Source organism: Lepisosteus platostomus, chromosome 19 (assembly GCF_059453375.1).
Source record: "Lepisosteus platostomus isolate fLepPlt1 chromosome 19, fLepPlt1.hap1, whole genome shotgun sequence".
In the NCBI taxonomy this organism is placed as follows: domain Eukaryota; kingdom Metazoa; phylum Chordata; class Actinopteri; order Semionotiformes; family Lepisosteidae; genus Lepisosteus; species Lepisosteus platostomus.
Window position 1 is genome coordinate 4,818,483 of NC_142629.1, and position 24,566 is coordinate 4,843,048.

The 24,566-nt window shown below is 38.8% G+C and overlaps 2 protein-coding genes across 2 annotated transcripts; one reads left to right on the plus strand and one right to left on the minus strand.

Moving 5' to 3' along the window:
- Nucleotides 1–67: 67 nt before the first annotated feature.
- On the plus strand, nucleotides 68–20,238 carry nubp1 (nucleotide binding protein 1 (MinD homolog, E. coli)). The gene is made up of 11 exons (XM_088612961.1): nucleotides 68–170; nucleotides 869–973; nucleotides 1,364–1,497; nucleotides 11,085–11,153; nucleotides 13,577–13,609; nucleotides 14,065–14,155; nucleotides 16,734–16,888; nucleotides 17,091–17,201; nucleotides 17,443–17,545; nucleotides 18,140–18,223; nucleotides 19,659–20,238. The coding sequence occupies exons 1-11, from the start codon at nucleotides 140–142 to the stop codon at nucleotides 19,697–19,699; spliced, it is 957 nt and encodes a 318-aa protein (XP_088469087.1). The 5' UTR covers nucleotides 68–139; the 3' UTR covers nucleotides 19,700–20,238.
- LOC148644941 (Golgi apparatus membrane protein TVP23 homolog A-like) lies at nucleotides 19,454–24,163 on the minus strand. Its single transcript, XM_088612962.1, has 8 exons — nucleotides 23,978–24,163; nucleotides 23,759–23,835; nucleotides 23,200–23,344; nucleotides 22,841–22,930; nucleotides 22,316–22,447; nucleotides 21,926–22,054; nucleotides 21,540–21,574; nucleotides 19,454–20,012 (listed from the first exon to the last, which is right to left on the minus strand). Exons 1-7 carry the CDS (start codon nucleotides 23,984–23,986, stop codon nucleotides 21,548–21,550), a joined length of 609 nt encoding a protein of 202 aa, XP_088469088.1. The 5' UTR covers nucleotides 23,987–24,163; the 3' UTR covers nucleotides 19,454–20,012; nucleotides 21,540–21,547.
- Nucleotides 24,164–24,566: the final 403 nt, after the last annotated feature.

A 24,566-nucleotide genomic window follows, 5' to 3' on the forward strand; every position in this document is an offset into this window, starting at 1 on the left:
GCTACAGAGATTTAAGGAAAGTGGATAGACTCTCCACGGTGGGGGGGGATTTAAAAAAGCGGAACCTTCGCGGTAAGGTAAGGGGAATGTTTTTCTTTCCGGACTGAGAACAGGAAGTTGGGAGTTGGGGAATAAAAAAATGGAGGACGTTCCGAGTGGAGCGCCGCAACGTGAGTTTTAGTTTTTGAAACTGTTGTCTTTAACTTGTTTTATTTAGTAACACGTTTCAAACTACAATTTAACGACTATAGAACTGCCATTAGTGGGACGTATCTCCGAGTTAATTAATAACGGTGTTATGGTGCAGAGTTTCATTGATGGAATTAATTGCATCCAGTGACAGTACTGTACACAGAAGTGTTTGCATGTTCCTGTGTTTTTGTTATTAAAATGAAGGTAAAGCAGACAGGGAAATGATCAAGATGGCGGACAAAAGAAAGTTTCTTATTCAGATGTTGCTCGGCGTTAAAGAACGAAATGTTAACAACATTAAACAATAAAAAGTCATGAAGAATGGTGTTATATATTAAAAGGGAAAGCATACAAAATTGTGTTACTCAGTTAGAAGTGACAGCCAGGTACGACATGCATTAAAGTTAGGTGGTATTGAATTGGGTTCAAACTGTCAATCTTTTGAGAAAACCAATGTAGAACAGAAATGGATAAATTAGTATGGTGCTGTAAGAAATACACCATGGTTAGCAGAGGTAGGTCTTCTAAAGGGACATATTAGAAAAAAATATCTGGTATGTAAAATCTGAGTACTTATCATTTTAAACTTTGCATTTTTTAGTTTTGGCATGCCTATATGAGTTGCCCAATCCAGTGTTTTGCTTTGTTAAATTATTTTCAATGTTTTATACTGCAGATTGCCCTGGCACCAGCAGTGACCAGGCAGGAAAGAGCTCTGCCTGTCAGGGGTGTCCTAACCAAGCAATATGTGCCTCAGGAATGACCAAGGCCCCTGATCCTGGTATGAGCCATTCTTGTGGAATTAATTTTAAAAGCACCTGTCTTAAGTCATCAAGAAAATATCCATGTAGTAACGTTCACATAGATTTCTAAATCAGTTCTTAAAAATAAGTGAAAGTCACTGTATTCCTGTGATAGCACAATGACAAAGAGACCTTCACTGAAAAGTTGTGCTCGGAAAGAAAGATTTTAACTTTTAACAGCAATAAGAGAGTAAAAGTGATACTTTTACATGTATGGTTAATGTATACACTGTATTGTTTTTGCTGTCTTGTTTACTTAACTCATGTTACATGGCATGTGCTGTGTTGGCAAAGTGGAGCCTGCAAAAAAAATATTTTTCTTTCTTCTCAGAGATTGCAGATTTTAATTTAATTTTTATAACTTGCAGCTGTAGAAGAAATCCGGCAGAAAATGTCTACTGTTAAACACAAAATCCTGGTCCTGTCAGGCAAGGGAGGGGTGGGGAAGAGTACATTCAGCGCACACCTTGCTCATGGCTTGGCCAGTGATGGATCCACAGAGGTAATACTGTGTGTTGTGCCTATAGGGGACACTTGACATATTCTAATATGTTTCTGATATTAAAAAAAAAACTTTCTCTCAAGTTGTTTTTTTCCTACATGATAAGAAAAATCTTGCTGTAACTTTTCTTTTATTGAAAATATTCTGTTACATTTTAGTCTGTTAAGTTTCTGATACAAAAACAAAGATCAGTTCCAGGATACCAAGCTACAGGAACTAAATTGCATTTAAATTAGATACTTTTGCGTTAAAATAAGGTAATTACAATAAATTAAATAATGCTGCTAACACATCACCAGCAACGGGAGTATATTCATAAATGTATTACTCTGTTGGCTACTGCCTGTGTGCCGAATTGTTTTTCATTTTTCTGGCATGCCCATATCTGTTTACACTCATGCCTGTGCAAACTGACACAGCAATACTGTTTATTTTCCCTCAAATGACGTTTCCTGCATTTTGCTGTGTAATTGGAAATTCAAATTCAATTTGATCAAAATCAATTTTCAGTGGCTTAAAAATTCAATGATCCCCCAACAATTACAGTAACAGCAAACCAACAGTAGGTATAAGACATGCTGTCATTGTGAATGTATCCTGTTCAGTGTTAAAAGATTAAGCAAAAATCTGTGTACAGTTCATGTTTCTGCAGTTTCACATGTAGAATAGAATACGTTTGGAAAGCTTTTCACAGAAATGGTGAAAAATGCATGTGTTGAACCTAAGAATGCTAAATCATAGTATGTTCATGTACTTCATGTACAAAAAAGACATTACACATGCTCCTGTAGATTAACTCATTTGCACGAAGAGGAGTGTGATGATATTCTTCTGTTGTTAAAGACAGTGCTACTTTCCATGGGACAATTTTATCCCACGGTAATTTTGTTTACAGTTTTATTTATCCCATTTTAACACAATGTTATTTCATGTGCGCTCAAAATGTATCTCGTTTTAACATAAAAATATGTTTTCTTTGTGGTGCTAATAACCTTCCTTATATTGGATTAGAACGTGTAAGAATTCCGTTGATATTTGGCTGTGTAAGGTACACAGTTGATATGTTGTTCCACTGATAATAAAAGAAAGGTCACAAGTGAGAGGAGGCTGTTTGGCCCGTAAAACCCACTTGGTGGATAGAGGTTAATTGATCCAAGGTCTCCTCCAGCCATTTCTTGTAATAAACCGGGGTATTGACTTCAAGAACATGGCTTGGTAGCTTATTCCATATCCTACAATCCTTTTGGGGAAAAAGCAAAACCCCTCAGTAATCAAAAAAGATGCTTTACCCTGAGCTATTCTGTGCAATACTTGCTATGGGATGTTAAAGAGCTGCATTGTTTTTCTTTTTTATCTATAGTTAGCAAGATGAATGTTTATTGGTTTTATTTTGTCCTGGAATTCTGTCATTGTGACAGTATTGTGGTCTTGAAGATAGAAAATTGAAGTTGGTACCAGATAGTTTCTACAAGTTTCCTAGGTAAAATATTGTTTGATTTCCCAGCCATGTGAGCACACCCTCACACCCGAAGAAGGCTCCGCAGCCGAAACGCTGTGTTTTCTTTCATCTCTTTTCAGCCTGGAATGAACCTCTTACTTGATACTTGATACATATAAAATGTTTTTTTTTTTTTTTTTACATTTGTAGTGGTTCTCATCCAAATCTGTGCCATATGCTGACATTTCCCTAAAATCTTGGTAATTATGTCGCAGAGTGACCCAGTAATACTCCTACTAAATAATAATAACAATAATTAAAGATGCTTTCACCATTTTGCTGTGGGTGGGCAATGTCATGCACCTTAGGTATCTGTGTCCTTCGCCTTCCTGTAGACACACCTCAGGGTCACATGCTGCGAGCCATTCCTTTAGTGTCCTGTGAAGTACTCACACTTGAGCTTCTGGCAATGACAGTGGTGCCTCCTCACCATTGCTTATTCAATACATGGTGGCAGGGGAGTCTATCCTGGTAAGTAATGGCTGCAAGGCCATCACAGAACACACACAGACACAAACACACACACACACTCACCCCAGGGCCAGTTTTCCCAGAAGCCAATTAACCACCGGTATGTCTTTTCAACTGGGTGAGGAAACCCAGAGGAAACCGGGCGAATAGAAGCTGAAGGATGTAGACAGGTTGTAAAAATTACTGAAATGGTGCAAAGTGTAATCGAATCAGGTTATAACGTTTCTGAAAATACTGACGCCCTAGTCGCGTGCAGAAATGTTTTTTTCCAGCCTCATAACCAGATCTTTTACACAGCAGGCTGTCAGCTCGTAGTGGTCGCGGTTTGAGTCATGACATTTTATTTGCAATGGATCGTCTTCATTTAACAATTGCCTCAAAGCAGTCTGGCCTTGCTCTTTGTTAAAGATGGCTGAACAGTGGAGTTGTCAGTATATTTGAAATCTTTAAAGCTAATGCTTCTGCCAGCTTTATAATGACCAAGGGCTTGCAAATGTATGCATGTCTGGATGATTTATGTGTTTTCACAATGCTAATAATAGGCGATCATAGAAATTTCTGGTATGTGGTTCTGTCTTTTAAGGGTTTTTGCAGATTTTGATATTTCTCGGCTTTGTTTCAGCCTCTTGTGTCGAGGATTGGTTTCGGATGATATTTAGGCAGCTGCCTCCTGTGATTTAATAGGGAAGGCTGCATCTATATACACTTGTGTTCCAAGGGTATGAAACACAAAGGACGAGCAGTTCACATTTGAATAATCAAAGTACATGTGATTATATTAGCAAAAACAATCTTCTGGCTACATTATTTTCAGGGCTAGCGTTTGTCCCCATAACAGATATAGTCATTTTGGCAAAATCTCTTGTGAATATAAGATATTCTGTTGACAGAATATTTTGGCTTGGGGATTCCTGATCCACTATTTAATTACTGTATCCCCCTAGTTGGACAAGAGTAGAAAATAGCGTTTTGTTGGCCAAATCCTAATTGCCACATAGCGGAAGGTAAGTGAGAAGGGAAAGTTTGTTTGTTTTTTTTTCCAAATCAGAATTTCCTGCTGTTAAAAGTGGTGAAAGCAATAACCTTCTTAAACAGTTCATTTGAGCTGAACTTGTTATAAACTCTCGATGCTTTTCAGAGCACATATCCTGCCCATCTTATAGAGTGCGCTTGAGAGGTTAAGCCTGGTCCTTATCAGACGCAAGGACTTATTGAAAATCCTGCAGTCCTGTGCCAACAGGGGAACATCTTGGCACTTTTTACATAGCACATATGCACTGGCTTAATACTTTGTTTTCTTTGCAGGCATAATAATGCAAGGTTAGTTTACCTGATATTTATTATAAAAAGGGTGTTTTCTGCAGCTTGGAGGTTCTGTACTTAGATCAGTCTTCTTAAACCTATAGCCACAGTTATTGCACAGTTCATGGAGGAGGATAAATTGAGTTCATTAGGATGGTAAGGAATCCTTAAGTGATTGTAAGGATTTTGTTTATTTTTTTCTCCAAAGTTTCAAACTGGTCCTGATTAAACTCTTTATAACTGAAACTCCAGAAATACTATGAAAGGCAGGACAATTGAGAAAAACTGTGGATCTTAGCCTCAATTAGTCTCCAGAAACACCACGTTTCCTATGGCTCAAATTCACCTGTACTGTATGTACAGCATCCCCATCCAAGGGTTTATGATAAAACATCCCTCATTTCCCCAGACTGCATCTGGGAAAATACTGACACAGAAATAGCTTAGTTGTAAGACAGCCTACAGTACAGCTAACTTTGTAGTACCTGTGTCAGTTCTGCTGAAACTGCCCAACATTGTTAGAGCTTCATCTGTCTCTAGGAAGTACTCATGTAGCACGTTCAATAATTCTTTTTCATCTTCTAAAAGTTTTAAGTGCCACTGCATAACCCAAGAAGGCTTCTTCATCTTCGTCGTATTACGTCTTATTTCACATTCCTTCATGAAATAATGGTCTAGGTGGTTCAGTTTTTTTTTCAGGAATCCGTTGGCATCAGGATTCAAATTTCCAAATGGTTTCATCTCTGCTGAAATTGAGCAAAACATTTAATGCATTTCAAACCGCTTCTGCTAAGAAACGTTTGAAACCTGATGTATTTAATCATGGGTCGTTGCTGGATTGTTGCTGTGAAAAAAGTTTCTTTATCCCTATTCTTCCCCCTAGTGGTCAATTGAATGGTGAATTGAAATGATAGAAAAGGTTTTTGGAAGCGTTTTACACACATGTTGTTATTTTTTTATTGGTGTGATAACATTTGGATTATTTTTATTTTTAATCTATGTGTCATTGTAGTTAAAGTTTTGTATAATTTATTTAATCTTTTATATGAATATTCCCATTTTGTTAGCTAAAATGTATAGTTTTTCTTCTTCAATACAATGTTTCCAATAATGCCTTATTATTTGCATCATTGTTGATGGCACAGATAATTCTTTTATATTATTTCTTGGATTTCTGCTCCATCTTCCATCTACTTATAGTTCTTATTTTATTTATTTAGTTTTTATTTTTATCTCCTTCAAGCACATATTCAGACAGCGTTTTTTTCTCTCTTTGTTGCACGTGTCAAACATATCAGGATGATAAGTCGATGTTGGAAGTCAAAAGTAATTTCCTTTTGTTTATTTTCCTCAAAGCCTTTTGTAAACACAATTTCAAGCAAAATGCCTGGCATAATATGGGTTTTGTTTTTATCAGGGCTTGTTTGTGATCTCCACAAGCTTGGCGTTATACTGTGCCACAAGAACCTTATCTAAAAAGCAGTGGTCAGCAATCATTTCCTTAAAGAAATACATGTAATCATTACAAAACCATTAAAACATGACTGATAAGAAATTAAGCTTTTAAAATGTATTGGCAAAGTAGAATAGACTGTAGTGTACACATTCCCTCTGAGAGTATATAGAGAGCAGTGTATGTCACTGGATGTTTAACTTAAATTTCCACTGTTTGATAATCAAGGTACCACAAGGTACCATATGAAATGCAAGGACACCAACACCAAGACTGAAAACACAGTAGATACTGAATGCTGACCTTGAACAGCTCTTTCAAGTAGACCCACCTTTTTTACAAAAACAGCTGCGTTGTTTCATCCCTCTGGGAATAAAGAGCTGGAGCAGAAAAACATATTTGAAACGTCAGATATGTGGTTGTGTCTTCCAGCTGTTTAACCCCTTCAGGAGGCTGTAGCCCTTGGTGCAGTTCTTACAAAACTGTCTGTGTTGCTGTTTCATATCACAGTGTTTCGTTTCCAGTTCCAGTTGCATTCACAGTTCCTTTAGAAAAATCAATCACCATTCATGGATCCAACTCTAACTCTAGTTACAGTTCCTTTTACCGCAGTGGCTATGTATTATATATGTATATGCATTGCAAAGGGATTAAAAGAGAATAAGAACTGGAGATGTGAATTGGCTTTAAAAGAGAACTGGAAAGGATCTGGAATAGAAGAACAGCAATAGCTGAATCCAATGGTCACTGGTCCATTGTTTTTCTTTTTCTTTTAGTATCCAGATTTTTAATGGGGAAGCGGGCACTGGAAAATAAAAGCCTGTGTTGTATTTCATGTTAGAAATGCATTGCTCAGTCAAAAAGAGGCCTGTGGTGTTCACAGGGAAATGGGAACATAAGAGAACATAAGTCAGGTTACAACGCAGAGAGAAGCCAGTTGGCTCACCTAGCCTATTTGTTGTAGTTAGTAGCCAATTGATCCAAGGATCTCAATTGGCCTTGATGGATGCCCCCAACATTTGCAGCTGTTAAAACAAGACACTGAAAGCCCAAATTTCACAAGGGCCCTGCTTCCCACAGGGCTGTAGCATGGAGCTGCAGATTGTGCCCAGAATACCGGCATCTTGCATCAGCTGTAATGGGACCATTCCACAGTGAAGTGGTTTCGGCATGGTTTTGCTAGAATGCATCTTTTATATTTCTTGTCTGAGAGCTGTGGATTGCATTAGGTGTTAACGCCCAACACCGATCATTCAGAACACATGAGAGAAGATAAACCGTGAGCCTAACAGTTGGGCCAGTTTACTGTTCATTATGGTCTGACACTTCCAAAGAAGGTGACGGGGAGGTGGGATTATTATCTGACAATACCTGAGTCCCTCCAGGCTCCCTGTGCAGGTTTAGTAAGTACAGGTTGGCAGGACAAGGGGAGCCACTAGGCTTGTATGAGGAAGGACATTCTGCAGACCTGTGAAACATTATCTCCAACAATACATTTCGCTTGATGACAAAAGTAACAAAGTCCATTACAAAACAAGATCTTTGGAACAGAAATTGTAGGGAAATATACATTTTGCCGTAAAGGTTGAGTAGTGCTTATTTAACAGGTAGTCCATTAGTGTCTCTTTTAATTGTAGACAGTAGAGTTCTGCATCCTCCTGCAGGGTGATGACTGGTCACTCTGGCTTCCCCCCGACTGTGTGCAAGATTAATACAGCAGCACTGGCACTGTGGGAGGATTTGCTGGTTTAAAACCAGACATTTCCCAGCAGTAGGATGCAGCCTTCAGATTACGCTGAAGCCTGATGGCTTCTAAGCTGGAATTCTTTACAGCAAACTCATTATTTTCTCACTACCAGACTGTGAGTTGCTTCGCCACTCTGCAGTGCGATATCTACAGTGTTGGGTCTATAAAAAGACTAAAATTTGTGGTACTGTCCTTAAAAATGTGAACAGTAAAATATTAGCTACACACATTCAAATGAAGGCTTTGAAACCCCCCCCCCACATAACATTTTCAGGTCCGCTGCAGTGATTACAGCTCACACTGGTAATAAATAAAATGTTCCCCTTTGGATGAACTCACTGCATTTTCCTGCTCAAAAGTCAGAGCACTTTCCAGACAGAAATCTGCGCAGCTCCAGCTTTGTGAATGGTGTCCTGACCACCTCCATGTCTTTTAAATTGATTTTGTTCAGCCCATGTAAGAACGGAGCCAGGTTGATGATCAGTAGTTTGCGGTGTTTTCTGTGTTTGCAGACAGACAAATGAGAGAGTTAAGAGTATGTTTTGTGTTATGTTGATTGTGATTTGTACTACTGATGGATGCCAAGGTGGACTGGACAACTTGTCTTGTGTATCAAAAGGTCTTTTTTGAGAAATTATATTATAATGTGTTTTTGCTTTCCCCTCCTGTTTTTAAGTGTCTTCTGCAGTTGTTTGGCATCAGTTGGTGATGAGCTGAATCCTTTTATTTCCATTTTTATTAATGCTCTTTCCATGTGATTCAAAACAAGGAGTTTTAAATTTAACTTAATTTAAAATCTTGTTTTTACCAAAGTGGGCTCCTTTGAAATGTAAGACCAAACACAGATGTGGTGTATTCTGTTTGAAGACTGCAAAAAATTCCTTTAAATAGGAATCGGTAACCAGTTTAGAAATCCTTAAATACTGTTTTTTTATTGTGCTGTATAGAGGTCTGTATCATAATTTGAACATACAGACAGCTTTCTGCATGTCTGTACCAAACTCCCAAACTCTCTCAAGAGCAAATACTAATTCTTGAAACTCTTTAAGAAGGTCATGTGCTTGGTTTATGTACCTATCTTAAGGTCCTATTTGGTACTTGATGAGCTGTATTTAACTGCTGGATTCAGTTTTGAGAAACTCAGATCAGAGGGTAAACTTCAGTTAAAACAATGTGGAGAAGTTTTTGACCTTTTGCTGTTTGATGTGATTTCATAAAAAAGGTTATATCTCTGCCAAAACAATTGTACTGCTGGCAGACAGAGCTAAGACTTCCTCTGCAGATTTCTGCTAAAATCCAGGGTGTGGTTCAGTTGCTCAGTTCCCCAGACATATGTAGAAGTTGAATTTACTTCAGATAAGTCTTAGTTCCTTGAATTTAACAATGAACTTAAGTACATACAGTAACATTTGGAGGGCTGAAAATGAGAGAAGGCTATTTAGCCTGGAATGCTCCTTAGTTTAATTTCAGCTTTATCCTCAGGTCTTTGTATTGTATGTGTTGAAAAGGTGGGATAGTGGATTGCATTTTACCTCTTTGCCCACAATACAGTTTATATTGTTTTAATCAACTGAGAGAATCAGTGATATTCTCACATATACAAACATATGGTTTCACCTCGTATACAGTACTTTAGATCCTCTGAACAGAGCATTCAGCTATTGCTGTTAATACTTTTCCCTTCAGAATAATTTTTCAAATAAGCAGTCAGTGCTGGCTGGAATATTTCTGGTTATGGAGTACAGCTGGGGAGCCCAATCTATAGCAAAAGACAACCTATGTATACTTTTCTGGGTTACTTATGACTATAAAATTCCCAGGGTTATCACAGACAGTTTTATAAAAAAAGCCCACAAATCTTCACAAACCTATTGATGTTTTAAACTTACAGTACCGTATAAATTTGATTTCTGACAGGTATTCCGCAGTATTTTGACACATTGTTCATTAAAATGTTTTAACTATTCAGTTATTACATTCTGTATTTATCTGTCATGTTTATGGCAGTTCCAATTACATGTTTCTAAATTTCATGTGAGTAAAGAGCTGTGATGTTGGGAGATAAAAAGACCAAAATAATCAGCCATAAGCTCATACAGAAATCCTGGGTATAGAAATGCAAAAGAAATGTTGTCAAGCTGATTTGAGTTTGGAACATTTTGAACAAGTTGTCTGCATACACGTGTACAATGTGTTACTGAGAGAGGCTGACAGCATTTCTGTAGCGTGGGCTCAAAGCAGGAGCCTGACAACTGCTAGGATTTAGCCATTGGTGACATAATTCAGTTCAATTCAAGGTGCTTTATTAGCATGACCGATGGGTACAATCAGGGTTGCCAACGCAAATAAAAATAAAATGAACATGAAACAAAACAAAAAATAAAAATAAAATAAAATCTACAGACATTTACAACTAAGACATATCATAAAATATTTACCTATACTGTAAACATATGGAGCATTATTGGGAGACAGAATCACTGTCCCTCAAGCCGTGACAGGAGATCACATACTGGGCTGCCAGTTCAACTGAGTTCCCTCCTCCCTCTCCCGCTAGGATTGGGACCCATTGTGTTTCTGGCAGGTGTGGGAACTCTGGGATTAGATTTCTGAGTCTGAGTGACACTCTGATAGTATGTAAGGGGAGAGTGCCCTCTGCTGTCATTTTTTAGATGCTGCACTGTGTTTGACACAGTGCTTATTGGGAAAACTACTGCTGTTAATAAGTGAATTCTTTACATTTATATAGAACTTTTCTGGACACTCCACTTAAACTACTTTACAGGTAATGGGGACTCTCCTCCTCATTAGTGGAGTATCCAAACCAAAAACATCATTTGCAGTATCCAATGAAGTCTGTAGGTAGTGTACATCCCGCAGTATGTATGCAGTGCTGTTAGCTCCTAAAGTATACAGTAGGTGTAGTTGTAATAGACTTACTGTAGAACACCGGATAGTTTTAACTTGAATACTTACACAATGTCTTAGTCGAGAAAAAAGTGGCCGTTATATGTGAAGTTAGTATGCAAAACACAGAAAATAACATTTCCAGTTGGGAGTTATTTACTTGTTGTGTTTGATGGTTTTTCTGTCCTGTCATTTTGTGTGTCTAACAGGTTGCTCTGCTTGATGTTGACATCTGTGGGCCATCCATTCCAAAAATCATGGGCCTTGAAGGAGAACAAGTAAGCATTGAACTTATATAAAAAAAATGAAAATTGTGTGAATGAGAGAAAGTGTTTATTGAGGACAATACATGCCTATTAATATGGGAGTTGAGTGATAGCAAAAACTCAGTTCTAACCAGACTGGAAACCAGATGGATATGTTTAAAAACAGTACTCATTTGTTCTCTTTGAATAGTGGTTTTGGTTGTTATGTTTTCACCACACCATTATTGAATTACGTGGCTGAACTAGGGAGTGTAGAAAAGGGGACTACATCTCCAAAAGTGTATGCCAGGTCCTTACTTCCTGTAATTACAAGTATCTGCACTAGCCTACTATAAGGAAACTGGTTTCCAACCAACTTCTTGGACAAGTAGGAATCAGAAATGAAGTCACCCAAGTTGATCTAAGTGGCTTAATAGAAGACACTACTATCATAAAGGCTACAACAGGACAACAGTATTATTAGAACCAAGAAGGTTGGGTTTCCTGTGATGTCACCATCAGCAATGGCTGATTAATTTTCTCGTTCTTTCGGTGATTTTAAAAAATACCCAACAACCATTTCAGAACTCTAAATAATACCTTTTAAAACAGATACTAAGTGTTGGGTGATGAAGGAAAAACGGGGCAAAGCACGTGGACACACCCAAAGCTATCTGAGAAAGGAAACTGAAGAGGAACAGGGAGACCGAAGTAGTTCTCGCCCGCTCAACGGGACCATCCTGAGTCCCCAGTCAGCCTAAGAAAAAACTTTACTGAACTGATAGACCTCAGAAGGGACATACATTTAAAAAATGATGAGATTTTACTGAAGAAGTGAACAGAACGAATAGAAGGACAAACGAGGTGGAGGAGCGCATTGTGCAAACCGAGGCGAAGGGTGAAAAAACAGGCGAGGGGCTTTTACACCTGCCCCGGAGGCAGAACCTGCTAGAGGCCAAACTTGCAGACCTGGAGGCAGAACCTGTGGATCGACGAGGTCCCGGAGGACCCCCCCCCCGACTATACCTTGGAGATTGAAAGGGCTCACAGAGCCCTGGGGCCTGACCAAGATCTACTGTCACCAGGTCTCTGAGATTCCTCTAAAGAGGAAATTTTGACTAAAGCATGGGGGGGAAAAGGAGGTGTTTTATGACAACAGAAGGATTAACTTTGATCACGATAATCAGAAACAGATGGAATGCAAAGAATTTTAATGAATGGGATACATTGATTTCAAGATGGAAAAGAGCCAAGGGTTAAATTTGAAACACTGCAATTCACCAAGAAGAAGGTTTAGCCTTGCCGTTAGGTATCCAATCTGTTGGTGTGATCAAGATTATAGTGCAAAATGGAAACAGATGGAGTCTCTGATTATAGGTGAATTTCCAGTACAGACAGTTCTGTCAGAAGCTATATATAAAACAGCTATACCGTGAGTAATAGTTTCAATTAAAATGTGGTTAAAAATAATAAGAACCTATAACTTGGAAACAGATAATAACGTATTAAGGAGGATATTTTATGATTCAGATTTCCCTTCAGGAATGTTGTAAAATCTGGACTATGAGAGGAATCACAGCAATATATTTCTTGATGAAACAGAACAACCTGAAAAGCTTATTGACAACTGATTCTGGAAAGAAATCTTCTACAGATACCTCCGGATAAGGCTCTATGTAAATACTTGGGTAAAACGACCAAATACAGAGCAAGGTAATAAATCGCTTGCTCATTTTAGAGCTTCGTACCAGCAAAGCAACTGGGTGAAAATAATCAAGACTTTATAATAACATTGCAGATATGAAAAAAGAGATATATTAGTGGGAAAAAGACAATGATAAAACAGTTTCTGCAGAACAGTGGAAGAACATATGCAGTTTTGAACAACTCTCCACCAGTTCACAAATTTGGAGACATTTCTGTTGGGAAAAATTTGACTTTTTTTTTTAATCAGTCCCAAAGTTCAAGCTTCACAAAAAGGAAGCAATGTTGGCGGTTATGTGGCGAGCAAGTTATTCACACACATTCTGGCCGTGCCCGATTGTTACTTATTTGTTCGATTGTTGGTTATTTGTTGTGTTTTTGCTGATTATATTTCTAGATGCAACCTCCCATCCATGATGGCATAATATAAATGTTAATTATATTTAAAAAAATAATATAATCAAAAAATATAATTTTATTGTTAAATAAAAGGTTTTTAAAAAATCAAAACATTATACTAAGTGCGTGAATGATTGTCGAGTGTTTTTTTATGTCTTTCAAATATTGTTTCCAGGGTTTTGAGCAGCACTGTGTGTGACTGCTGTTCAGATGCAATAATCTTTTTCATAGGAGAACTAATTGATGAAATATAAAAGAGTATTCTTTCAGAAAAGTGATCTGAAATTGCCCGTGTAGAAGTATTGGTCTATTCATCCACATTGTGTTGTTTTATTGCACTTTTCTTGCTTTAGGTGCACCAGAGTGGATCTGGTTGGTCTCCAGTGGTAAGTATTGTCCACGACTATGCAGTCGAAAGTTATAAATGTTTCTCACTTTAATCTTGTAGTGATCATGACTACGGTTTTGGACCAGTTACTTTAGTTTATTATAATTGCTACACGCTACAGTGTTTTATTTTTTGTTTCCTCATTCTCTTTGATGTGCTCGGAGGAATGATAGGCATTTGTTCAAGGGTGAACGGGGGCTGTTTTCCTGCAATTGCCTTCACTGGAAGCCCAGATTCAGATCTCTCCTGCAGGGACCCTCCCTTCCTGTAGTGCATCAGTAGACAGTGACATACAGAGAATGGCAGAAGCTGCCAGACCTGCAAAGTTGACAAACGTGCCCATTGAAAAACAATGCTTCTTCATTGTATGCAACCTTTATCGGACAAGTTGCCAGAAAAGTACCAAAAAAAATGTTGTTGGCTTTGTGATAACTTTTCCACTTCCCTTTTCAGTACGTGGAAGACAATCTTGCGGTGATGTCCATTGGCTTTTTGCTTAGCAGTCCTGATGACGCTGTGATCTGGAGAGGGCCAAAGAAAAACGGTTTGTATGACCTGAGAGTTTCACTCCTCGTGCAGTGAAAGAGAACCGCTCAAGTGTGTGTGTGAGTGAATCAGCTGGCAATAAACATTTGAAAGTATGAATGGAGAGAATGCCCTGTAAAGTTCTCTTTTCTGTGCTTTTTATCAATCTGGTTTTTAATTCTGCTTTACAAAAGGTCCATCTTTTTAAGCAGAAGAGTGAAATGACTTGAGGAATTGACAGAATTAATATTAGAATTGTCTTCTACCTTTTAGAAAACAAATAGATTGCAGTCAGTGAAAACATTTCTGACAACTGGCCAAACCCTAACTCAAGTCCTCTAAGAAATCCAAAATATAATCTTTCTATTTTATTAACTGAGGAGTGGACTCATGAGTGACGATTTGTTGTTTGGCTGGTAAGAGGTCCCGGAACTAGACCTGAGTGAAATACCTCATTCCAAATCCTGCTGTAAATCCTCTCCTTATAAATGGGGTTCCCTTTGGGTTGAAAACTAAAAATACATACAATGAATATGGTTATGTTGCTTAGAATTACTTAAGATTTGTTTCAGATAAGGGTGTCCGCTAAGCACATAAAAAAATAGTTTAATTCCCAGGCCCATTACAGTGCAACAGACTTTCACTAATCTATTTTTACTTTATTGAAAAAAAAACACCCCTCTAATTAGCCAACTCTACAATCTTTACTCCAGCAGGCAGCAGAATAATAAAACCTTCCCCTTCCTCTTTATACCTTAATAAAACCCCTCCCGAAAGGTCTTCACTTCCTGCTTTTAAAGTGCAAAACATCTATAAACAAGCAACAAGAAAAGACCTGCAAACAGTTAAAAAATGGCGGTTGCTAGACAAATCTGGAAATCAGTGCCGCCAACAAAGCAACAAAGTTAAATAAACAAAAAACGAAAATAGGTGCTTACTACAACTGTGCAAAAGCCCCTATACTACACCCCCACCCTTGGGAAGTAGTCCAGATTCTTGGTAAGGATACTGTGGAAAGTCCTGTTGAATCCTGGATCACGCCTGCACTTTGTACTCTTCTGGCTCAGCCTGGTTCTTCCCACTCTTAAGGAAGGCTGGTTTAGCCCAACAGAAAATCTGCCAGCTGGCACATGTTTTGGTGGTGCTGTGTGTAGAGGCCTACTGAACCACAGTGAGAAAGAGACTCTTGTCTATAAACAGAGTGACTTAGATGTCAAATTACCAACCTCTGCTGTAGATTTTTTGCATGTTATTAACAAAATCGGGACCACAGCCTAAATTATACCCCTGACTCTCAGGTTATTTGTAGCTTGTTCCATCTATAAAGCTTAAATTATGTATTAATAGCGGTCTTATTTTCTATTTCTAAAGTGTCATTTTCCAGCCTCTGAAGTATGACCAATTTATTTTGTAGCATCACATCTTTGGCCAGTTGTTATCAGTGTGTTAACAGGATGTGTGTATATAGTTGGAAAGAGTGAGATTTTAGTCTCAAACAGCGGATTGTAAATTTTGTAGGGGAGGTGGTGATTCACATGCGAGTGAAGAAATTTGGTATTTTTGTGTCTCCGTGGTAGCTGTATTAATGTTTAATGTCAGCCCCCGTGTGTGGTGATATCATAGGTTTCAATTCCTCAATGAAAGTTTTCCAGATAATTGAGCTAAAATTACACATCAGATGGGAAACACCGTTTTTTTATGTAGCTTTCCTGGAGGAATTTAGGTGCTGACATTGTATTTGGTAATACAGTAGGTACTTTCAACATGTACCTACTACCGAGTAAACCTTGCATACATCAGAATCACTAGAGTGAAACCTTTCTCTAGGGTATATAAATGGTATGTCAGCTTCAGAACAGAAAACATGATCACACATTTAAATACAGGGACCCTAATTTAGAAGCAGCCACATAAATTTATCCACATATCATTCATATTGGTAGTTGACTTTCACGTGTAGTTAAAAAAACACACTCAGGGAGTAGGTACCATAATGCTTGTAAGCGCCTGTGTTTTTAAATGCATGTGGTTTGCACTTCAGTGTTTCGGCTGGCATCCTTCACACTTGTCCCCTCTGTACCATTTTAAAGAGCAGACTTTACAATACCAGGTTGTGACAGTGACAACCATCAACTGCACACTTGACCAAATCATGTCCGTGCTGCACAGTTGTACAGGTCACAGGAACAGATAACAATAAACTTTTACAAGCCCTCAGCTCGTAGGTGCAGGACACTTTTTGATGGAATTTTAATGTGTAGCAGGCATGCAGAGGTTAAAAAGAATTGTAAAAGGACAGGAAAAATCAAGTTCGATGTCCCAGGTGTATGTGACTAAACCTGAGGATAATCTTGTTTTAAAGTTGGAAAGCTTTGCTGCCTGAAACACATTTGTCACATCTCATGTCTTTCATTGAGAATAGGTGATCCCCACGCCTGGGATGTGGTTTGGAAAAACACACCTGTTCCTTATTTTAATGGATTGAAAACATGCGTCCAGCTGTTTTGAGACTTAAACCACAAGCTTTATTTCTAACACTTGTATGCTTAACTTTTTGGATGTTGCTAAATTGTTTACCTTTTTTTTTTTCCTGTCAGGAATGATCAAGCAGTTTCTGAGAGATGTTGACTGGGGTGATATTGATTACCTCATCGTTGACACCCCACCTGGGACATCTGACGAGCACTTATCTGTTGTTCAGTACCTCAGCAGCACTCACATTGATGGGGCCATAATAATAACAACTCCACAGGTGACAATAACCAATACGAGTGCATCAACAGATTCTTCCTCTTTGTTCCTTTACGGGGAATTTGAATCACTGCACCACAATGTTGAAATTTTGAGCAGCAGCATTTCTTGGTTCTGAATGACTCGTGTTAATCTTGTCTTGGAAAACGTAATGAGCTGTGCTATTTCATCGGGTGCCGTCTTTCATTTACTTTGCCTTACAGGAAGTTTCATTGCAAGATGTCCGAAAAGAGATTTCTTTCTGCCGAAAGGTGAAGCTGCCTGTCATTGGAGTTGTCGAAAACATGAGTGGCTTTGTGTGTCCTAAGTGCAAGGTGAGAAGGGAAAACGTGTCCCTGGGGGCTGATCTTACCTGAAAGTGTTCTTGCTAAATGAAAATTCTAACTTTTATGGCTGCACTGAAATTATTCCACTTATGCAATCAGGGAACTTCGTTTCTACTTCTTGAAAGCTCAGACTCCAAGGATCCTTACTGTCATAGGAAGACATTTTAAAATGTTTTTTTTTTGGTCTTAGAAATGTTAAGAAACTGCTCTCTTTCTTGATGTTTTGCAGAATAAATCTCAGATTTTTCCTCCTACCACTGGAGGGGCAGAAAAAATGTGCCAGGATTTCAACATCCCCCTGCTGGGGAAGGTGCCTCTGGACCCTCGCATAGGTAACCTGATCTCCAGCCGCCCCTTTGTGGGGACGAGCCCTTAGGGCCAAATGGATTAAGCCACGAGTTGTGAAAGTGACCAATTTTTTCTTATCAATACGTACAGAACCCAATACGTAGGGTTGCTGATGGCTTGCCCCACGTAGGTGAGCTGTAGTGCTGCTCTGGGCCAACGCCTGTCCTCTGAGTGCAAGCTGCTAACTCATGATCAGGAATTGAAACCAGACCAAAATAAACCACATTTATAACAAAAACTGAAGAACGATTTCAGATATACAAACAACTATACTTAACGGTGAATACTTTTGGGAAGTTAAAGAAAAATAATAATTGAACTACGGTTGTGTAGTTCAATTATTTACAATTTAAATTTAAAAGGTCCAGTGTCGAATTTTACCAGCCATTACTTGATCTGAATTATTTTATAACTTTAAGAACTGCACCAAAATTAATAGTGTTCTCATATGCTAGATCACAATAAAATCAGTTCCTCTTCAACACATTCTCAGAAAGTTGAGGTCAGTATGAAGGAATCAGCAAAATCTTATGGTTTCCAGTTCCTTCTTCACTAACTTCCCAGTTTTGGTCTCAAAGGAAAGAGCTGTGATGAGGGAAAGTCCTTCTTGACGGAAGTGCTAGATTCTCCAGCCACTGCTGCCTACAAGAGCATTATCCAGCGTAAGTCCATGTGCTTCAGTCACACGGTGCAGAGGCATAAAAACATTCTGAAACTATGAATGGGCTGTCAGATTCCATAAGGTTTAATATACAATGAATAAATAAGAGTCTTAGCAGATTCAGTTCAATTCAGAAAGGGAAATTTTATGATGCTTAAAACACATTCTGCTATAAGTGATTTTTTTTTTGCCTCAGATGAATTAGAATAACCCCAATCATCATAACATCCATCGTCTTTTATACATTTAATAATGTGATGTACGTTTGATAGAATATCCAGCCACCCAGTAGCAGAAAGCTGCTTTTCCCGTCGAGGGTGACAAAAACTGGAAGCACAGGGCACACAGCAGCACTGAACACACAGAAATTCTCTTGCCATCTGTAGGATTCCAGTCCGTCACAAGACCAAGGAACAGGGACAATTTAGAACAGTCGGTCAAAGCTAGACATCATGTTAAATAATACAGTTTTTATCTACCCTGAACGTGAGTCAGTGCTACAGGACATGAGAATGTGATTTTTGATTTTGTTTTACAGTGTTAATTCTCTTTGGCCCACTATTGCTCTGTGGGTTCAGATCTATTCATTTATCTTAGGAGAAGGGTATTTTGTCTGTTTTTTTTTGTTAAACATTTGTGCACACTTCTCTGCTTCATGTCTACATACACTATAAACTGAGAGAGCAGAACACGGAAGAAAGATCATTGTTCATTGCTAAGTGCCGTGCAAGAATCTCACATCCTCTCCTGTAAACCTGTAATATTGCTGGGTAGGGCGATCCCTTTAAGAAAAAGGTACAGTGAAAACTGGCACCCTGCAGCAGACGTACCCTGATCTACAGTAGATATGTGTACTAGACTTTAAGAAATGAAAGTGCAGCACACCTTGAATACTTTGTTGCATTTTGGTCTTATTTTGAAACAAACATTTGGATTTTGGGCCTGTTTTTGTTTTGTTATTGTCACTGTGCCATGAACACACATAAAAAAAGCAGGCTGAGAACTGATATCTCTTTTTCGGATAGGGGCCTGTTAATAATTTGCAGGATAGTATCTGCTGCTGTGCCAGATATGATATTCTCATATCAAAATCATTTTTGTCTTTTCTGCTGTAGAAACCAAACATCAAAATAGAGATGTGTGAGTGTAAGAGAAAACAGCAGTGAAAAAGAGGAACTTTTATTTAACCCCATGTGAAGAACATAATGTTTACTGAGATCTAAAACAAATATGATTTCTCAAGTAACGTTTTATTGATGCATGTAAAACAAAATAGCCTTTTAAACTGCATATATATGATGTTTAGAAGGCTACAGGCGTATGTGACAGTTTAGGCCTTCTCTTTACTTCCTGAAGTTTTTCAGTCATTACATTGCCATGCACAGATACACTTTTTTTAGTTTGATAATGCTTTAAAAACTATTTGTCCTTTGCAGGTATCCAGGAGTATTGTTCATCTCATCAACCACAGGATTAAAACACACTAGCTGAGTGTTTTTGGCTGACCAATTATTAAGCGAATGGAACTGCATTTCCTACAAAGAAATGCACTGGAACTGGGTTTTTATTACTGATAAAATGTAGTCATGTGTCCTCTTCAAGAGCGGAAATATTCAAATAAAATGTATTGCCTTAATCAAAAATAAATCTGCATTGTGGGATCTCATTCGTACTGTGCAGCTGTAAACCTCAGCACCGCTCTGCAACCTTTTCAGTACTCGGCTGAAAAAGGAAATGTGGCTGATGTGTATGTTTGCAAGAGCCTCACTGGTTACTTTTTTCTTGGTCACCTGCAAAAGAAAAAAAAAAGTAACGGTGAAAATGTCAAATTTGCTTTAGCAAACAGAAACTTTAAATTTCTTCCAAAGATAAAATAATTTTCAGAAAGCAAATAGAGTATATTTTATTAACACATTTTTCGACAGCCTGTTTTTATCTTTATTTAATCTTATGAGCCATCTTTTTGCACAATGTTTATGTTCATGCTGAACATTAAATAAAGACCTCTGAATCAAACCACTGTAGCAGTGTGTTATTAGACCTTTAGATCAAAGGATTAACCTGCTCTAAGAAAAGCTCTTGGGTGTTGAACTTCTGTGAAGGGTGAAGGTGGTGATAACTCGGAAACAAGCAGGTTGTCGTGAAAACTGGGTTTTTGTATTTTATGTGGTACTGTATGTTCTGTTCAGACCTTTTTTTTTTTTACAGTTACACTGTGGTCAAAAGGATACATTTTAAATGCTGGACTATGATTACATTTTGTTTAGTGTATCTTTTTTTGAAAGGCTGCACCAGTGTGTAATCTTTCAAGTGTGTGAATCTTCAAAGATGATTTCTTTATGGGAAATACATCACTAATGCACAAGGTACTGGTGCAGCTGTCTGTCAGCTGAAAAGGCTGCTACACAAATCTGTGTCCTCAAGTGAAAGAGGAAATGCACATTAGTTTTCACCTTACTAAAGCAAAAACTGTTCCATCTTGTCACTTGACTTGAACTATCCTTAATGCAGTAATTCTGTATTTAAAGTAAATACTACTTTGTCATGAATATATCTTCATATTTAATAAAAGCAATGCAGTTTATTTGCTTTTTGTCTGAATAGCTGTTTCACCTCGTGAAACTTGCTTTGTTCTCTCAGTCAGGAGCATACAGTATATTGTTATCATCACTGGTTAACCAGAAAGATTATCTGGATAGGGTGATCAACAGTCAAAACTTAAATGTCCTTAAAATTAAACCGAAACTAAAAACAGGAAGTTTTAACCATTCTCCCAAGCAGGATGTTTTTTTACAGCAATCCCTGAAGCTGAACTTACAAAGTGGGGTACTGTGGTGATACTGTATGTGAGCTCACTGGAGTAGTCGTATGTCACTCCAATGTTTATTGTGAAAAAAAGTTTAAAATATGCAATGAAGCTGCTTTGTCTTTCATTATCCACTTGATGAAATAGCGTTCCACACCGATATCTCACCTTTGGAAGTGGGTATCTCCTAGCAGAGATTCTTGACATTTGTGAGGCTGCACTGCTAAGTCTGTATTTGAAATAATATCAAATACTACTGTGAGGCTGATTCTAACATGCCGGTGCAGTGCATGGACACATTTTTGAGACAAGCAGAACTTTGAAAAGGTAATCCATTCATAGTTTTCAGTGGGGGTACCAAAGTATTCTGCTGACTGCTTTCATAAACATAACTCTATTAGTGTTACAGGCCCCAGATTCTAATGTTTATGGCCATTTCTTTCTGGTTACCCACAAAGACTCAACTTCAGCTGCCATAAATCATTATCAGGATGTTGTAATGCTGACTTACCTTTCTTTTCACAGCATGCCAAAAATGATATCAGGCTGAAAAAGAAAAAAATACAAATGAGGTGGCATGATAGTTTCATTCCGTTACTTTATCAGATACAGGATCACAAAAGGCATTTAATCTTCTAGTTCTTGGGGATTTCATCTCTCTTTAACTACCAGTTTTGGACATGGGGAAATAGAGTCCGGTTTGGTAAATACCTATTTAATTGCTAATATAGCATGGAAGCAGGAGGCCCTGTGACCCTCAAGCATAAGCGAGAGAAACAATACTAAAAGTGGACAAAGATGGCTTCCAAAAGCTCAAACCGGTCTATTTAATGCATAGGAACCTTCCGGGGTCCTTGAATTTGTAGTCAGGAAACAGGTAAGAGATGAAAGTCCTACCCTCTGGAGGAACTGCTGTCCCAGATAGGAGGAGGCCGACGTGGTGATACCCTGCTGGCCACCGACCTTGCAGCGGACGTAACCATAGAGATTAGCAACTTGAAGCGAAATCCCGGCAATAACCAAGGCCTGTAAGAAGAGAAAATAACGATTTTTGGGGGGGTGATCGTGTTGCCTGGACCTCACAAAAAAGCACCCGGATCAAATCGCACACCGCCCTCGCTGAAGCTGAAATCATGACGCTTGCAAGGGCGATACGAGCGAACGCCGAGCTGAAGGGGGCATCTGGAGGAGGCCTTCATCGGGCAGGGAGTGGAAAGGATGTGAACCTGAAGACATGTCACAGATAAGAGACTATCGGGATCTGGGAGGGCTCCGGATCGAACATACCAGCCACTTCAGCTTCAGGGAGAAGAGGGTGCTGAAGAAGAAGCCAGTCCAGATGAGTGGACAGACGATGAGCCCCAGCCAGAAGATTCGGGCTTCAGCCTCGGTGGAGGGCGTCAGGCTCTGAGGGGAGGACTGGGGGAGAGAAGAGTGTTTCACAGGCGGCCATGCTACGAGCACGCGCCCTTGTAGGGGCAAGAACAGGAACACCACCACGCGTCGGGACTTTAAACACAAATATCCATCCGCTCGAAATGGTAACGATAACAGAAACCACACAAAGTGAAACGACGGCACTTAAAGAACAGATTTTGATCCCACGTTCCCATTCATTATCACTGTTGTATCCTCCATAACGCAAGGGATTCAGCCAAGCAGATGTAATGGTTTTATTTATCAAATACTAGAATGACATACAGGCGTGGCCAGTAAACATTGAGCAACCCCTTACTGGCTCGGTAAGCAGCTGCCGGGACTTCCTCCCAGCGTCCCCTAGACACGTCTGCATCACTAAGACGTCACACACACCTTCCTTGCTTCAAAGACCCAATGGCTCCTTCCATCCTCGTCGATCTGATTCCACCATCGCAGGCCCACCAGGAGTCTTCCAGTCACGTTCTTGAGAAAGGGGAGAAGGTCCCCTCTCAATGGACGTATGATAGTCACCCAGGTAAGAGCAACTGTCTGAAAACTGTCTGCTCAACACATACACCCCCTCTCACTCTAAACTGTCTTTTGCTGAATAAATAAAGCCTGTCCATCTTATGCAGAAGCAGGACACAGTGAAGCTTGTTCCACAAGCTACATTAAATATCTGCAACAGTGCCACCCCAAAGATTCCTTTACTGATTTGTGTTTTACTTTACCAGTAAAGGCCACGTACATACCTTGACTGACCAGAAGTCACAAGACAGAAGGGCAATGATCATCACAAAACAGGCAACAAAGCTCTTACTGAACCAGTCACAGAACAGGTAGGAAACAATGGCACTTATCCGGAAGAACAGATGGAAGAAGGTAGCCAGAGGATGTCTGCAAAGTCAGGGCGTGAAAAGAAAGACATTTCAACAGTTTAAAGGTATTAAACAAAGGACTGGGTTAGGGTGGGGGGCTCAGAGGACTGAACCAGGTTGTAAAGGACAGTGTCTGGAACTATAAGCGACACAAATTGTAGTAAGCACGTACACCGTTTCCACTATCAGCTTGTCTCATAAAGCTCTCATGCAGTTAATCTTTGTATTCAGCTCGGGCACGTAAGAGACAAAATTTACAAACTGAGCTTCTGAGTTTTGTTAGAAAAAAAATACAGCATATGCAAGGCTCAAAAGAGAAAATATAAGTATATTGCATACATTATTGCCTTCGTACTATTAGAATAATTCATAGCCTTTTCCTAAGCACTAGGGATCAGATCAGGTGGCGTCTCTTGCTTTTTAATGGCAATACCTGATTCTGGTTTTCCTCAACGCCTCTTCATCAGCTCCAAAGTCCAGAGATACATCTTCTGTGTCATCCACCAATGACTACAACCATCAGAAAATTAAATGCAGTTAATAAACATGCACCACCACCCCCAAAAAAAACAAACAAAATTGGGGGGATACCAATTTAAAACAATTCTCCTCCTCAAAAAACGTTCATGCAAATCTTTGTGGGTTTCCTTACCTGTTTCATTGTTACGGGCGGTTACGATTTACGAAATATGTTATTTCCGGTGTCGTGGGTTGCAAGTTAGAATTGGGAAATATTTTTCTCCTTATTTACAGAGTGCTTTCTATGATAACAATATGAGAGGTGTTCCACTAAAATGTGTCCGAGTTGGTGTCAAAATTCTTCTTGCCAAGCAGCCGAGCCGCTCCCTCGCTGATGTCTGGGAATATAGGATCGCTTGTGATGTATCAGCGGCTGTAGGTGTAATAACTAAATAAACATTTCAAAATGTCTATAAAGACTAAACTTTTAGATGTAGAATTATATTAAAAATTGTATTTCTTATTTATTCGAAAACTGAATTGTAAATTCTGATGCACTCAAAACCTTCTCAGAATGTTCTAGCAAGTATGCATTTAAGTACGCAGTTGTTTTTTGTGATTGTTGTAAAAGGTTTGGAAGCCAGTTTACTATATTTTGGGGTAAAAAAAAACATTATTCATCCATTGTGAATACTGACAATGAAGTAAAATAAGGAGCAATGTTTTTGTTGGAGTTTATCGTCACTGTTCAGTAATCCTTTGTAAAAGGTTCAGCCACATAA

Excerpts from the sequence above, each read along its gene's own strand:
- nubp1 (XM_088612961.1), top strand. The coding sequence starts at position 140 with ATGGAGGACGTTCCGAGTGGAGCGCCGCAAC. Across the intron at positions 1,498-11,084 it reads CCAGTGATGGATCCACAGAG|GTTGCTCTGCTTGATGTTGA; the intron begins GTAATACTGTGT and ends TGTGTCTAACAG. Across the intron at positions 11,154-13,576 it reads TGGGCCTTGAAGGAGAACAA|GTGCACCAGAGTGGATCTGG; the intron begins GTAAGCATTGAA and ends TTCTTGCTTTAG.
- LOC148644941 (XM_088612962.1), bottom strand. Across the intron at positions 22,931-23,199 it reads GTGACTTCTGGTCAGTCAAG|AACGTGACTGGAAGACTCCT; the intron begins GTATGTACGTGG and ends CCCTTTCTCAAG. Across the intron at positions 22,055-22,315 it reads CCCTGAAGCTGAAGTGGCTG|GCCTTGGTTATTGCCGGGAT; the intron begins GTATGTTCGATC and ends CTCTTCTTACAG.